The 16,587-nt window shown below is 41.8% G+C and overlaps 1 protein-coding gene across 3 annotated transcripts in view; it reads right to left on the bottom strand.

Annotated features, from left to right (window-relative positions):
* Positions 1-16,581, bottom strand: part of CBFA2T2 (CBFA2/RUNX1 partner transcriptional co-repressor 2) — a 139,571-nt gene extending 122,990 nt beyond the window's left edge. For all 3 annotated transcript variants that reach the window (XM_029917048.1, XM_029917049.1, XM_029917050.1), the window contains exon 1: positions 16,444-16,581. In XM_029917048.1, coding sequence (XP_029772908.1) covers positions 16,444-16,477 — 34 coding nt within the window. In that variant the 5' untranslated portion in view covers positions 16,478-16,581. The remainder of the gene's footprint in view (positions 1-16,443) is intronic.
* Positions 16,582-16,587: the final 6 nt, after the last annotated feature.

The raw sequence follows: 16,587 nt of genomic DNA, 5'->3' as shown, positions 1-16,587 counted from the left end.
TTAAGTGTCCAACTTTGGCTCAGGTTGTGATCTCACAGTTCCTAAGTTCAAGCCCTGCTTCAGGTTCCGTGCCTGACAGTGTGGAGTCTGCCTGGGATTCTCTCTCTCTTCCCCTCCCCAACTCGTGCTTGTGCTCTCTCTCAAAATAAATAAACTTTTTTTTAAAATAAATAAATCTTAAAAATCAAAGGTAGATTCTAAAAAAAGACAAAAACAAAAAACAAATAATAGCCTTCATTAGGAAAGATGACAGATTAAAACTATGTGTGACCCAACCGCACTCTCGGAACTTTACGTGTCCTAGTAATCCACAGCGATCCTATTCACCCTCAGCCACCAAAATGGACAAATAAGCAAGCAGTCGCTAAAGGTTGTTAGATACCATGCACAGTGTTATTTGGCCTGAGGATTTTATTAGGGGTTTCTCAGGATTTACTGTCTTTTTTTTTTCTTTAAGATTTTATTTTTTGGGGCACCTGGGTGGCTCAGTCAGTTGGGCGTCTGACTTCGGCTCAAGTCATGATCTTACTGTCCATGGGTTGGAGCCCCATGTCAGGCTTTGTGCTGACAGCTCAGAGCCTAGAGCCTGCTTCAGATTCTGTGTCTCCCTCTCTCTCTGCTCCTCCTCTGCTTGGTCTCTGCCTCTCTCTCTCAAAATAAAATAAAGACTTCAAAAAAAATTTTTTAAATTAAAAAAAAGATTTTATTTTTAACTGCTCAACGTGGGGCTCGAACTCACAACCCCAAAATCAAGAGTCACATGCTCTACAGACTGAGCCAGGAGTCTCAAGATTTATTGTCTTTTATAACCGGAGACTCTGGAATGAGAAAGACTCAAAGATCCTTTATCTTTTGCCTTTTCTGTATTTAGAGCATTCCTTCTCAAAAAGTCTGTTTACCATGTGCACATAATAGGTGCTCAATAGGAGTTCAAGGACACAGAGGCAGCTAAAGCAGAGTATCATCCCATTGCGGTCTGTTTTTGTGCTGATAAAAGGCAGCTTCACAAAAGTGAGAAGAAGCTGACTTCTTATTAACACAAGCACAAAGTTTATAATCCACAATAACTGAAAATAACATAAGGCCAGAGTTCCTCAGGAAAAGCTGATCAGCAAGTTGACAATATGAGTTAGTAATGTTTGCTGTCAAAAGATGCACCATATGTCAGAAGTATTTATGGGGTACCAAGTTCCATCTCAAAAGATAAAGGAATATAATCCTACCAGCATCACTGAATATAAGGTGAGTACAGGAGGGAAAGAACAGAAATTATTTCCAACAAGGGCGCCTGGGTGGCTCAGTGGTTAACCATCCAACTTCAGCTCAGGTTATAATCTCAATGCTCATGGGTTCAAGCGCTGTCAGGCTCTGCTAACAGCTCAGAGCCTGGAGCCTGCTTCAGATTCTGTGTCTCCCTCTCTCTCTCTCTGAGGTTCCCCCCACCTCTCTCTGTCTCTCTCTGTCTCTCTCTGTCTCTCAAAAATAAATAAACATTAAAAAAAAAAAAGAAATTGTTTCAAACAATGGCTGTTAAACCAGGAAGATCTAGTCGAGAATCCCCTGGGAGGCTCTTTCCAAAAACCTCCAGAGAATCCCCTGGGAGGCTCTTTCCAAAAACCTCCAGAGAACCCCCTGGGAGGCTATTTCCAAAAATCTCCAGGAAAGGATCCTAATAAGAGTGTCCCATTGATATTCTAATAATTCCCAAGGTAATTCTGATCACACCATCAACCCACCCATCCGGACTCTCACCCTAAGGGAAACCAGTTTTCCAGGCATCTAGAACCAGAGGCTTACAACAAAAGGAAGCTTACTAGGAACCTATATAGAGTTGGAGAAGCCGTTTAATGAAACAATCAGCCGAACTGTTATACAATTTATTTCCTATCCTTCAAAATTAGACGTAAAACAAAACAAAACCTGAAAGGTTTAGCAATAGCTGTAGATTTCCTGAAATTCTGAGCTGTACTACTCTTTTTCTACTTCCTTGATTGTTTTTTTAAAATTAATCTCTGTCCACAATGTGGGGCTCGATCCCAGATCAAGCATCACATGCTCTAGGGACTGAACCAGCTAGGTGCAGCCTCCTTAACTTGATTCTTTTATGTTAAAACGCTCATTAAAACACTCAACATCCTAGGGAGCAGGTCAGACCTCCGTATTTCATGTTAATGGCAATCTGTCAGCAGTATTACCACGCAATACAACCGTCTAGAGCAATTCTCCCAGGCAGACTTTGTAGCTGTTAATACAGTAAGTTTACAGCACTAGGCAAGATGTTGCCAGTGTCAATGTTAACAGGTGACTCTTAATGCCCCTAACCTAGGGATAAGTTTTTTAGCTTCACATTCAAAGTATTCCACAGCTTGGCCTCAACCTGCCTGCACTCCTCCTTTACTCATTAAGTATCTTGCACCTTCCAGCCTGGGTGCCTTTGCTTATTCCAAGAGTTGGTAACTAAAGCAATCTCCCACCCCACACCCTTCAAACTCTGCCCATAGCCTATTTGAGTAAAGGCTGTCGCTGATGAATTTTTACATTAAAAAAAGCAGGAGGAATGAGTTTTTACATGAAAAAAAAGCCACCGCCTGGGTGGCTCAGTCAGTTGACTTTGTTGCTGTCTGACTTTGGCTCAAATCTCATGGTTCCTGGGTTCAAGCCCCGCATTGGGTTCTGTGCTGACAGCTTGGAGCCTGCTTCAGATTCTGTGTCTCCCCCTCTCTCTGCCCCTCTCCTACTTGCACTCTCTCTCAAAAGTAAACATTAAACCATCAAAAATAAATAAATAAATAAATAAATAAATAAATAAATAAATAAAGGAGGAGGATATGTGACAAGATACCATATGTCCCATAAAGCCTAACATATTAGGCCCTAAAAGTTTGCCTACTCCTGGCTTATTCCATTTCTCAGGACCTAAAATGATGTCCTGTATCCCATTTCTCCATATCAACCAATCCAATATCTACCCATCCATCAAAATACAATTATTTAATGAAGCCTTTCTTACTCCTCTTTTAAATTTTCTCCTCTATCTCCCTTAGCAGAAGGCATCCATTTTGGAATTTCAGGGCTTGTTTCCAAATCCAAAATCCAGATGCGAGGTCTGACATGAAGGCTACTGTATTAACCTAATTATTTTGCTGCTTCCTGTCTTGCCCCTTTGAATCCATCTGCATACGACAACCAGAATACTCTAGAACACAGTATTACCTATGTCATTCCCTCATCCTTTCTATTGCTCTCCAGTAGTTATAGAATAAAATCCAAGCATAAAACCCTGACCCCTGCCTGCTTCTCTAATCTCATCTCCTGCTATTCTTCCCCTAGTACTTTGTTCTCCAATAACAGAACTGCTTTTAGCACCCCCAAACCCAGTCGCCCTAACTTCCCCCATCTCCTACACCCTCATGAGAGTACAAAAAGTGTTACTCTATCTCCAGAGTACTTTGGCAACATCTATCAAAATTACACAAAGTGGGGGCGCATGGGTGGCTCAGACTGTTAAAGGTGTGTGACTCTTGATTTCCGCTCAGGTCATGATCCCAGGGCTGTGGGATTGGGCCCTGTGTTGGGCTGAGTGTGGAGTCTGCTTAAGATTCATTCTTTCTTTCTTTTTCTTTCTCTCTCTCTCTCTCTCTCTCTCTCTCTCTCTCTCTCTCTCTCCGCCCCCTCCCTCCCTTTGCCCCTCTCCCCCACTTGTACTCTCTCTCCAAAAAAATTAAAAAATTTTAAAAAAGAACAGCAGTCTGGTTGTCTCAATGGGTACAGCACTTGACTCTTGTTCACAAGGTCCTAACTTCGAGCCCCATGTTGGGCATAGAGCTTACTCTACAAAAGATTATTATTATTATTATTATTATTATTTTAAAAAATAGACTCAGTCCACTGAGCATTCAACTCTTGGTTTTGGTTCAAGTCATGGTCTCAAGGTCATGGGATTGAGCCACATGTCTGGCTCTGCATCTGGCTCCATGCAATCTACTAGAGATTCTCTCTCTCCTTCTGCCCCTTGCTCGTGTGCTCTCCCTCTAAAATTAAAAAAAAAAAAAAAAAGGAAGAAAAAAAAAAAGAAACTACCTCATTTACACATTGGGGGAGAAAGGGGAGAGAAATTTAATTGCCTCAATATTTACTCTCAGTATGGTTCAGCACTTCAAACAAAAGCATTTCAGCAAAACCTCCTAACACCTGCTGGGTTTAAGTCCCTCTGTGGAGGTTTTACCATGGATGGTCCGTGTTCACAGAAACCATTCTTTCTCTTCAATCAGTATTGGAAAACTGTGCTGCTGTCACAAGGTAGGGGCTTCCCTTGCTAAGGAACCAGGGCAGTTGATGGTGCTCACTCCGGTAGTCACCCTTACTTGATTTTCATTCATCTAGCTCCTCCCTTCTCTTCTCTCTGTACCAAACCCTCCAGAAGGGCAACTATGGCTCTACCCTACAAATGTATTTGAAAAACTGGCACACCAAACTTCCTTCTTTGAAGTTTCAAAAGCAAATCACTTAGCAGCAAATCACTCTGCCTTTAAAAAAAAAAAAGAAAAACTGAATTGTTCACTATCTGCCAAAAACAAGTCAGCATCCGCAAATTACTAGATCCATGAAATTTTTTTTATTTTTTTGTTTATTTATTATTGATACAGAGAGAAATAGACCATGAGTGGGGGAGGGGCCGAGAGAGAGGGAGACACAGAACCCGAAACAGGCTCCAGGCTCTGAGCTATCTGCACAGAGCCCAACCTACGGGGCTCAAACCCACAAACCGTGAGATCATGACCTGGCCGAAGCTGGGCGCTTAACCAACTGAGCCACCCAGGTGCCCCATACATCCATATGAAATTTAAAAACTAGTCAGCTGAAAAAAATAAAATAAAAAAACAAAAACTACTCATGTGGAGTAAGGAAGACACTTCATTGCTGAGAGTCAATCAAAAATCCCCCTCAAAAGTAAACAAAAATACTGAGATTTATCTGAAATTAAGAAATTCAAGTTATTCTGAAATTCGACTAAGACAGCACCAAGAAAACAATGAAGCCATACAACATAAACTGTTTTTTCACCTATGTCTGGCATTGTATGATAAATTTGTTCCTAAAAGTACACATCTCATTTCTATTAAGTTGAATTGCATAATTGCATTTTAAATGATTGAGGAGCTACCCCAGAGTAACTTTTCAATAGGATACACTGACCACATACCCTCAGACTAAAAACAACAACGATCTGGAAACAAACAGGTTTACCAACTGAACTCCACTTGGTTGGTATTTCACAGAAACATGGGCTAACAATTCTGGAGATACTTTCTGTATATTGTAGGACTGGGAAAAAAGTAATGTTGTGGATTGTGTGAGTCAGGCTTATTATCCCTTAGCAAGAGAAGAGACTTACAAATATAAAAAAGAGAAAGACTAAACGAACTTTTGGTATTGGAGGCACGAGTATAAACTCATGGTTTTTATTATATTACATACAGATACAAGTAGAGATAAAGTGAGGAGTGTGTGTGTATTTGTATATGCATATGTATACATTTGCTAGCTCTGTTAAAAGAATCTAGAAGCAATCCTATCCCATAGCAATAAGCACACATAGCACCCAGATCTTGCTTTCAAAATAATTTTCTCCATTAACAGGAATTATGAGAGAAACATCTTGGAAAAATAGCTGATTCCAAGGCTAAGGTAGAAAGAGAAGATAATTATAATAATAATATATATAGTCTTAAAAGATAAGAAAGATAAACCTTGATTATCGTTTTTTATTTTATTTTTTAATTTTTTATGCTTATTTATATTTTTGAGAGAGAGAACGAGAAAGAATAAGCAGAGGAAGGGCAGAGAGAGGGAGACACTGAATCTGAAGCAGGCTCCAGGCTCTGAGCTAGCTGTCAGCACAGAGCCCAACACAGGGCTTGAACCCACGAACCATGAGATCATGACCCGAGCTGAAGTCAGACACGTAACTGAACCACCCAGACGCCCCTAGATTACTTTTTTGTGCCAGAAAGTAAGGTAGTAGTCCAACAATGTTAGATACCTGCTCAAAGGACACAAGAACTAGCTTGAAGGGGCCAAATCTCGGATAATGTGAACACCATAGTAAACAACAGATTACAACCTACTGAATAAAATAAGAATCTATATTAATATATATAAGTATGGCTAAGAAAATGCTCTGGAGGCACCTGGGTGGCTCAGTCGGTTAAGCGACTGTCTTTTTATTTCAGCACTGTCAGTGCAAAGCCTGCTTGGGATTCTCTCTCTCTCTTTCTCTCTCTCTGCTCCTCCCCTACTCAAGTGGGCTCCTGTGTACTTCTCTCAAAAATAAATAAACTTTATTAAAAAAAAAGAAAGAAAGAAAGAAAATGCTCTGTAGTAATGCTCTAGTAATTAAAGAAAAACTAACAGGAATAGATAACCATAGAGGCAGATGGGTGGCTCAGTCGATTGAGTGCCCGACTTTGTCTCCAGTCATGATCTTACAGTTTGTGAGAGATCCGTTTGCTGTCAGTGCAGAGCCCACTTCAGATCCTGTCTGCCTCTCTGCACTTGCGAGTGTGCGCTCTCTCTCTCTCAAAAATGAACATTTAAAAAAAATTTGTTTTAAAAAGACTACTTCTTGATTTGGTAAGTATATTGTGGTTGTGTAAGAATGTCCTAGTTTACTGGCAATATACATTTTGTTATTTAAGGTAAAGTAATATACAATATAAATAGAATCATAATATAGAAAAGAGTAAAATATTGACATCTGGGGAATCAAGGTGAAGGGCATACAGTAATTTCAATACTACTCTTGCACTTTTTCATAAGTTTGAAATCACGTCAAACTACGAAGTTAAGGGCACCTGGCTGGCTCAGTGGGTAGAGCATGTGGACTCTTGAACTGAGGGTCCTGAGTTCAAGCTCCATGCTGGGTGTAGAGTCTACTTAAATATAAAATAAAATGGGGCATTTGGTTGGCTTACTTGATAGAGTATGTAACTTTTCATCTGGGGGTTGTGATTTCAAGCCCCTCTTTGGGTAGGGAGATTACTTAAAAAATAAAATCTTAAAAATAAAATAAAACAAAACAACAGCAATCACTTAGCCAGACCAACCCACCAAGAGAAAACTGAGATGATGCTTATGAAAACTGGAGCTACTGAACTCTAAGCAGCTCTAGGCGGCTAGAGAATGAATGCTCAAGGAACTAAAACATCACCTTACCACTCCCTCACCACTCAGAAGCCCCTTTCCTAAACCTTCTCTACCCTTAATTTCAGCCACAAAGAGGGCTTCCTTTATGCCTGCCTTCTCCCTGCAAGGTTGGCTCCGCTTCTCTACAGAGAAACAAAATCAGAGACATAAACACATTCTCATAATTAAGGACCAAAAAACCTAGTCACATTTTTGGTAGAGAAAAATGTCACTAGTATTTTAGATTTTATATAGAGAGAGGAGGCAGAGAACAGGTAGTGGTAAGGAGACTGTAAACTAGCTAAAAAATGCATGGGAATTAGAGGAAACTGTATAGTTAGTGTACCACTAGGGATATAAGGTAAAAATGAATAAATATCCGCTGTTGAATGTCTGTTCTCATGTGGCTTTGGAAAATTAAAAGCAGGCATGACCTCTGCATGGAGATGGCTAAGTTAACAAAGGAATAGGAGAAACATCTGTAAGAGAGGAAAAGGTCAAAGTAGTGTGTCAAGGGAGCTGTGCTAGGCCTAGCATTAACATTTCACTTGAGCTGCCGGAGAGGTCATATTACATATTTGTCGCCATCAGCGAATTTAATTGAAAGGTCTAGCCGACTCCAAAGCTATACATTCAGACAGAAGGATACCTAGCTCTGGGTTATTCTAAAGTTTACTTTGATTTCTGCATTTGATTATGGCAATACAAAATAGAAGGTATGGTCAAATCTTTAGGAGCCACATTCCAAAGTAAAGGTTCACTGCATAAATCCATAAACCATACTGGATGATCCATATTTGACAGCTGCTTACAGGGCCATGCAAAATTAGTATGGACATTTCTTGGGCTTTTGATGTTCACTGCCATCATCTGCTTCACTTCTAAGATCAGGAAACATATGGGATGAATTGGCAGAGGATGCTGAGAGTTTCTGTTGCCCTTTTTTTCAATCAGGATACCTCTGAACATGACCAAGACCTAGTACAGCAGTGGTCTTAAAATCATATTCTAATTCCTAGGGCATGTTTTAATAAGAGAAAATGATAAGCAAAGAAAGTTGCTGAAGATAGATGATGGGGAAATCCAGTATCTTCAGGGAACACTGGGGTCCAAGGAACACAGGTCTAAAAACCTCTAGTCTAGTTGGTAAAAAGCAGAAGCCATGTGATAGTAAAAAACAGTGGATTTTGGACTCAGATCGCAATGTAAAATGAGTAAACTCAACACCAGGATTGAACTAAGTTTGAACAGTGCATCTGCTACTAATTAACTGTGTGACCTTGGGCAATTTACTGAAGTTCTTTGAGTCTTATTTCCTTCTATTTAAAACAGAGATACTGACTCCCTCCCAAGGTTGTTCCAGGAATTACATGAGATGACATAAGTGAAAAGCACCCAGCAGGACATTTAGCAAAGACCCCTTTTTTAATGAATTCAACTGTACTTAAAAGTCAGATTCAGGGGCTCAGTCGGTTAGGCGTCTGACTTCAGCTCAGGTCATGATCTCACGGTTCGTGGGTTCCAGCCCCATGTCAGGCTCTGTACTGACAGCTCAGAGCCTGGAGCTTGCTTTGGATCCTGTCTCCAAATTTCTCTGCCCCTTCGCTACTCGTGCTCTCTCTCTGTCTCTCAAAAATAAATAAATGTTTAAAAAAAAAAAAAAGATTCAGGGGCACATGGGTGGCTCAGGTAAGCGTTGGACTTCGGCTCAGGTCCTGATCTCACGGTGCATGGGTTCAAGCCCTGTGTCACGCTCTGTGCTGACAGCTCAAAGCCTGGAGTCTGCTTCAAATTCTGTGTCTCCCTCTCCCTCTCTCTGCTCCTCTCCCGCTTGCATGCAAGTACATGCAAGCTCACTCTTTCTCAGTCTCTCAAAATTAAATAAACTTTTTAAAAAAGTCAGACTTATTCAGTCAACGTATCTGCAATGGACTCATTTCACAAGTTTAATTTATGGTATCCCAGCCCCTATAACTTCAGATAGCCTCAAGGCCTTCAAGGGGCCAGAGACAGAAACCAGAGACAAAGGCCAAATGCTACTTAACCAGCCATAATAAAACCCAGAGACAGAATCTACTAGCTCATATTGCACATGAGGCCAGTTAGTACAGCGACAGTGAGGCCCCTCTTCTTGGTAATCTTACCAAAGCAAAAAAAATAACCAGGAAGAGATTGTCCCTTCATGCTTTCAGGAATTTATGTAAATCCTTTCAATTCATTGACTGCTTTCTATAATATGAGGGTCAAAACAGCACTCTAACACTAAGGAATGAGGATAAAATTGGCAGGTGAGAAATCTTTTCTTCACACCTCTTTCCCCCTAATTTTTCCCTATCCTGGAAAAGGTATGTACTTAGTGAATTAACCCATCTTGTTCCTAGTGCTGCATTCATTCATTGGACACTATCTTTTAAATGATCTTTTCTGCCTGAAAGCATTTTTTAATTCAAATAATTAACCATAAAGTCTAGATCTATATGTCCCACGACAGGCTCAAGAACAAGCTTAAAGTCAATTTTTGCTAACTTTTTATTTTTTTTTTTTAATTTTTAAAGGCTTTTTATTTATTTTTGAGAGACTGAGAGAGACAGCGTGAGCAGGGAAGGGTCAGAGAGAGAGGGAGACACAGAATCTGAAACAGGCTCCAGGCTCTGAGCTACCTGTCAGCACAGAGCCCGATGCAGGGCTCGAACCCACGAACCGTGAGATCTGACCTGAGCCGAAGCCGGACGCTTAACCAACTGAGCCACCCAGGTGCCCCAATTTTTGCTAACTTTTAGAATCTATTTTTACGTAGGAAAGCCAACAGGTTCCAAACCAGCACAAATGCATTCAACCGTCACAGATGAAGATAGAAATCATTACAAGTGCCCAAGGCATGATTTAATTTAATAAATCCCAACTCTCCAATTAGCCAAAGTCAACAACCCTCTCAAAACAACTGAAATCAAAGGATACGTTATTCCTAATAGGAAAACCTATACCCAATTCTAACACAAGGACCCACTGAAATTCTATGCAAGGACACACTGAAGTATCAACTCTAAATTAATGTGCAGATAGCAACTAAGTAAAGTTTTGTAGCAATATTATTGCTCTCAGATACCAAGTAACAAGTAAAGTTTTGTAGCAATATTATTACTCTCAAAGCCTTCGCATCATTTCAATAGAGCAGAGAGATGAGGCAACAAAGGTTCTGAACATCTCCCAGAAAAAAGGGAGAAACGGGGCACCTGGGTGGCTCAGTCGGTTAAGCTTCCGGCTTTGGCTCAGGTCAGATCTCACGTTCGTGGGTTCGAGCCCCGCGTCGGGCTCTGTGCTGACAGCTAGCTCAGAGCCTGGAGCCTGCTTCCGGTTATGTGTCTCCTCTCTCTGCCCCTTCCCCTCTCATGCTCTGTCTCTCTCTGTATCAAAAATAAATAAAACATTAAAAAAAATTTTTTTTTAATCTTGAAATAAAAAAGGAGAAGAAACAACCAGAAAAAGTTCTGTAGTGCAGTAATATTTAGATATCTAGAAGTGCTGCTTCCCTTCCCTTATAAATGCTGTATCCTCAGCCTGACTGACTCAGCGCTGGATCTCAAAACTGTGAGATCATGTGCTGACCCAAAACCAAGAGCTGGACACTTAACCAACTAAGCCCCTCAGGGACCCCTTAAATGACCTTTCAAATGTAGGAACTTCACAGCGACAGAGTGTAGGAACGAGGGTTTGATTTTCCCATCCACTGACGGTCAACACATTTTTTTAAGGTAATCTCTATACACAAAGTGGGGCTCGAACTCACAACCCTGAGATCAAAAATCACATGCTCTATCAACTGAGCCAGCCAGGTACTGCGAAGGTCAACATTTTTTTCTTTAATGTTTATTTATTTTTGAGAGACAGAGAGAAACAGAGCGTGAGCAGGGAAGGGGCAGAGAGAGAGGGAGACACAGAATCTGAGGCAGGCTCCAAGCTCTGAGCTGTCAGCACAGAGCCCGACACGAGACTTGAACTCACAAGCCTTGATCACAAGCCTTGAGATCATGACCTGAACCGAAGTTGGATGCTTAACTGAATGGGCCACCCAGGCGTCCCAACACATTTTTTTAAGTTTATTTCTTTATTTGGAGAGAGAGATAGCGAGCGAGCGAGCAGGGGAAGGGTAGAGAGAAAGGAGAGCCAGAATCCCAAGCAGGCTTTGCACTCTCAGCACAGAGTCCAATGCAGGGCTCAAACTCACAAACCATGAGATTATGACCTGAGCTAGTCAGATGCTTAACCAACTGAGATGCCCAGATGCCCCAAAGCATTGTTTTAAAGATTTTTTTTACGGTAAAATCTATACCAATATGGGGCTTGAACCTACAACCCCAAGATCAACAGTTGCAAGCTCTACCAACTGAATCAGTGAGGCACCCCAGTTAACACATTATAATTAACAGTTACTTTAATGTGAACAGCTTAGACTCTGCAGTCAGAAAGACCTAGATTTTAATCTGGGCTTGGTCATTTATTAATTCTATAATGAATCAATTTCTTAATTTGTAAAATCAGGACATATATCTACCTAAAAGAGTGGAAGATTAAAAGGCAAAAGGTAAGTTTATGACATCAGGCCCAAAATAAACATTCACTATTAGGTATTATTATTATTCAGCAAGAACTATCCTCATTTATAGATTAAACAGAGTCTCAGAAGTTAAAAAACTTCCCAGAACTGGGCCTCAAACCCAAAACCCAAATTTTGCTTTTTCTATTACGATCAACAATGTACGATGATATAGGATCATGTACATATCTGCCTTTTTTTGTTTGTTTATTTTTGAGAGAGATAGAGCAAAAGCTGGGGAGGCGCAGAAAGAAGGGGAGACACAGAATCCAAAGCAGGCTTCAGGCTCTGAGCTGTCAGCACAGAGCCCAATGTGGGGCTCAAACCCACAAACTGTGAGGTCAGGACCTGAGTCGAAGTCAGACACTCAAGTAACTGATCTATCCTGGCACCCCTTTCCCTGCCTTTTTAAATAGGTTACTAACTGAAATTTAACAGGTCTTGATTGTGTGGTCACACATTATGGTGCTTCTAATTGTATTCTTCATTTTTTTGTTTTGTTTTTTCTTACCTAATAGTTCAGGGGGAAAGGACTAAATGCATCAACGTGACATAGTAGTTAAGGACCACAGATGAGACCCTGTCTCTCATCGTCAATATGCTTACTTGGGATAGCCTCCTCCTCTCCAACTGACTTGTTGCTTTTCAAGTCTGCGGATGAGGGGGCACCCAGCTGGCTTAGTTGAAAGAGCATGATCTTGGCGTCCTGAGTTTGAGTCCCACGTTGGGTACAGAGATTACTTAAATACATAAATAAACTTTAAAATCTGCTTATGAGCTGGGCTCAGACAGGTATCTTTGTTTGAAGCATGTGCAGAATACGAGTGAGCTCTGAGTGAAAGTCGGAGGTGTTGTGCTTAATATTAACTAGGTATTTGAGCCTCAATCATAGTCATGGTCTCAGCAAGAAAGATCACACACACCAGAGTAAGGAGGGTTTAAAAACATGAATAATCACAAGGAATAGCTGAAGCATCCTGGGACTAGAGAGAGTACTTCTAAGCCTGAAGAACAAAGGGAATTAAAATTTTGCAAATCCAAAGGAGTGAGTTGTATAAAGAACCCTCCTTTAGAGGAATAGCAATCTTCAATCAAGGTACACAGCCAGCCAGAGGCAACACCCACAGGGAGGGAGCAAGGAAATTAAAATTCCCTAACCTTAGATGAGAAGGAAGCTCCTGATATAGTTCATATAGGTAAGTCCCAGGACAGAGAAAAGGCAACAGATGGAAAGTAGGACCTAGAAGAGCAAATGGAAGGTACCTAATTCTACCTCCAGGAAGTCTTTTCAGGTGCACTTTCACATCTCTTCTTTCATGCTAATGGACAAATGCCAGTAAGGGAAGAGTTACTGAACATGACAATTCTCACCCATTTTGAATGGTAATGCACAGGGCCTGTCTACCAGATTTGTAACCAAGTTGTTCACTAGTAAGTGTGCTCATTTACCATTCTACTTGTAACAGTTCACAATTCTTTGAAGGTCTGATCATTTACAGACCTTTCTCCAGCCTTAGGGACTTTCCACTTACCCTGTTAAGCAAAATAAGACCAGAAAAATGCAGATACTGTAACTCTCAAGGAGCTTACATTTAGGAGTTTATATTCTTAGATAACCAAGAAGGCAGAATGAGGTTAAGTGTCACCAGAGAGAAAAGAGCTGAGGTGCTGTGAAAAGTCCTGGAATGGGCTTCCTTGCCATATGGCCCCTGCCACAACAACTCCAGCCAGAACTCACCGTTGTCCTATTAAAAAGGTATACAAGCTTCAAACAGGTTCCCTGCAGGTCCAGATCTGTAGAACTACCCACCAAACACTCAAGAGGTCCAACCGCTCACCCCCTGTGGAAAAAGTCCCTCTTCTTAGGCTGATTCAAATGTTAACTGCTTACCTGAAACTTACTTGGACCCTCAAAGAACCAATGTACATCTACCGCGTATTCCCAAAAGACTTTGCTTTGAGCACTATCATTATCCATGTGTAGGTGCAGGGCCCCTACTAGTTTGTGAGATCTTAAAGTCTTCTTTGTACCCTCAGACAAAAACAGCACACAAAATCCTATGCCAAGCACAGTATAAGGACTCTACATATATTATCATATACATTACCATATACATATTCTCATTCATCACCAAATTGTAGGCAGGGGATCTCAACAACTCGATTTTACAGACGACGAAAATAAAAGTGCACAAAAAGGTTAAATAACGTGCCCAAAGTCTCAAAACTAATAGGGTTTTGAACCCCAAGATTTCAACCTCGGCATAACTTTAGAACTGAATTTCAACAGACCTCATGGGTTAAGAAGGTCCCAATATAAGACCTATGGTCCCCACCCCCAAGATGCCCAGTTATTATTCACTGGGATGTGAAATGAAAATATCAGAATGTCTACTCATATTTGTTTTAGCTCATCCTTTTGCAAAATGTCTATTTTTGCATGTTATGATATGTACCTAACATAGACTACAGTTAGTTAGCACTGTAAGTCTAACTTAAAACATTCACATATATGTGCACACTCAACCCTATCTACTAACAGAAAGAACACTAAAAACATTTTAGGCCAACGCTCTAGACTACTTCCTCTGCGCTCCTACATTCTCTGCCCAGCACTTCCATTAAAAACACTGGCCAATCTAGCCTATAGGTAAGCTAGAGGCAAGAGTTTGCTTTTCTTCATCTTTGTAAGTCCTACACCAGCACACAGCCTGGAGCTTAGGCAGATGGCCAATGCTGAATCTAACAGTATCATGGAAACCTCACAGAAAAAAATCCTCTCAATATTTTAATTCCATTTACTATATGCTTCCAGAGTAAAAGAAAAAGTGTATTAAGCATGCTAAGAATGTAATATATAATTTTCTTAGGAAATAAAATAAATAAACAATTAGGGGCACCTGGGTGGCTCAGTTGGTTAAGCAGCCAACTTCAACTCAGGTCATGATCTTGCTGTTTGTGAGTTTGAGCCCCCCATCTGCCTCTGGGCTGACAGCTCAGAGCCTGGAGCCCGTCTTGGGATTCTGTGTCTCCCTCTCTCTCTGTCCCTCCCCTGCTCACGTTTTGTCTCTCTGTCTCTCAAAAATAAATGCTAAAAAATTTTTTTTAAATAAATAAATAAAACTTCATTACATAATAGAACTAAAATTTGTACTTCAGGGGCATATTTTAAACTGAAAATTGCATGAAAGAGGTTTGGACATAAAACATTTACGTTCAGATTAAAACCCTTCATTTTACAGAGATGTTGCATCTTAGACCTAAATAAAGGGTCACCTCTGCCTCTCTTTTGTTATAAGCTGCAAGAACAGATCAAACTATCAAAAGCAGCGATTTCAGGCTTGACTATGAAGAGGCATTGCCGGATGCATCTACTTTGCATTTCTTCAATCCAACTTCTGAAGAGTGTCAAAGAAGAGAGGCTGTGTAAAGTCCTCCTTTTTTGTGAAGGAGTAGGGCTCTGAGGCTAGATCACAGGGTTCCTTCTGTTCCTCAGTTTCATCCTCTGCAAAATGGTCATATTAAAATACTTAAGTCTTATTTACAGTCACCAGGATTTAAATGAAGAGAAAACATGCAAAATGGATTTATCTGTTTCCTCATTTACCTGGTTTCCCCTTCCCCAAACATAAAGACTGAGTTTGGTCCATCTAGTTTGTTGCTATATCCCCAGGGCTGAGAATGGCACTTTTTACTTAATAGATGATTTAATAAATATTGAATTAATAGAATGCAAAATGCCTGCGGCTCAAAAAACGTTGACTACCACTGCTACTGTAATGAGAAACAATTAAAATTTTATTGTCGTTATTAAGAGTTACCAGGATCTCAAAATTCTAGAGAAACACTAGACAAATGCTGGAATGAAGAAATGGAGATAAGAAAACCGGATCACAAAGCAGGGCTGACCTAAGACAAAAATCTTAAAACAAATACACAACTAGAGCCCAATGTCGGCCTTTTCCGAGCGAGGTTCACCCTGGATGAGGTTTATCAGCGATTACAGTAATAACAGCTTTCCAGGCTCATGTATGTCCCAGTCTGTGCCAAGCAGTCTACTGGCCTCGCAAACCCAAGAACCCTGGCGGAGGGATGGGGGAGGGGATGTGGAAATGCTCTCCACAGCCCCATTTTGCAGAATGGAACTGAGGCTCGGGAAGACCCAAGGTCACATCCCCTGAGCGGGGGAGCCAGGATGTGAACCCAGGCAGTCTGATCCCTGAGCGTGTACTCAACAGGCCCCCTTCTAAGAGGCCATCCTCGCCTCCCCCACCATCCGCCGCACACCCCTCGAAATCGGGCTTGTGGAATTCTTCCCCAGAAACAAGACTTAGTGGCCTCAACACCGGGAGAACAAAACAATCCTTGTCCGCGAGTCAAGTCGGATGGACGCCGGCCCGGCCTGGGCTCCGAGGCCGCGGTCCCCACGGCTTCGCTCGCATTGCGAGCTCCGAGCCCTCCGAGCCGCGCAGGAAGCGCCCGGGCAGCCTCGAGAACCCGGGAAGGCCCGGCTCGCCGCGTGACCTTGGATCCACCGCCCTGCTTCGGGCCTCAGTTTCCCCAACCTGGCCTGACGCCGGGGGCCTCTCGGGAGCTGGCGCCTGTGGAGCAGCAGGCCCCTTCACACGCCCCCCTCAGCCTCCCGCCTTCCCCGCCCTGCTTACTCTGGAAGGCGGCCGCTCCAGGGACGCCCACCATCGCCAAGCGACTCCGCCGCGCGCCTCCCGCCTCCACCCCGCGGCCCGGGTCCCTCGGAGGCGCCGCCGCGAGACCTGGAGCAGCTAAGCTCGCCAGCCCCAGCTCCGCCG

The sequence above is a fragment of the Suricata suricatta genome, chromosome 12, assembly GCF_006229205.1.
Source record: "Suricata suricatta isolate VVHF042 chromosome 12, meerkat_22Aug2017_6uvM2_HiC, whole genome shotgun sequence".
Classification (NCBI taxonomy): Eukaryota; Metazoa; Chordata; class Mammalia; order Carnivora; family Herpestidae; genus Suricata; species Suricata suricatta.
The sequence above is the reverse complement of the archived record's forward strand: the minus strand, read 5'-3'. Positions and strand labels throughout refer to the sequence as shown.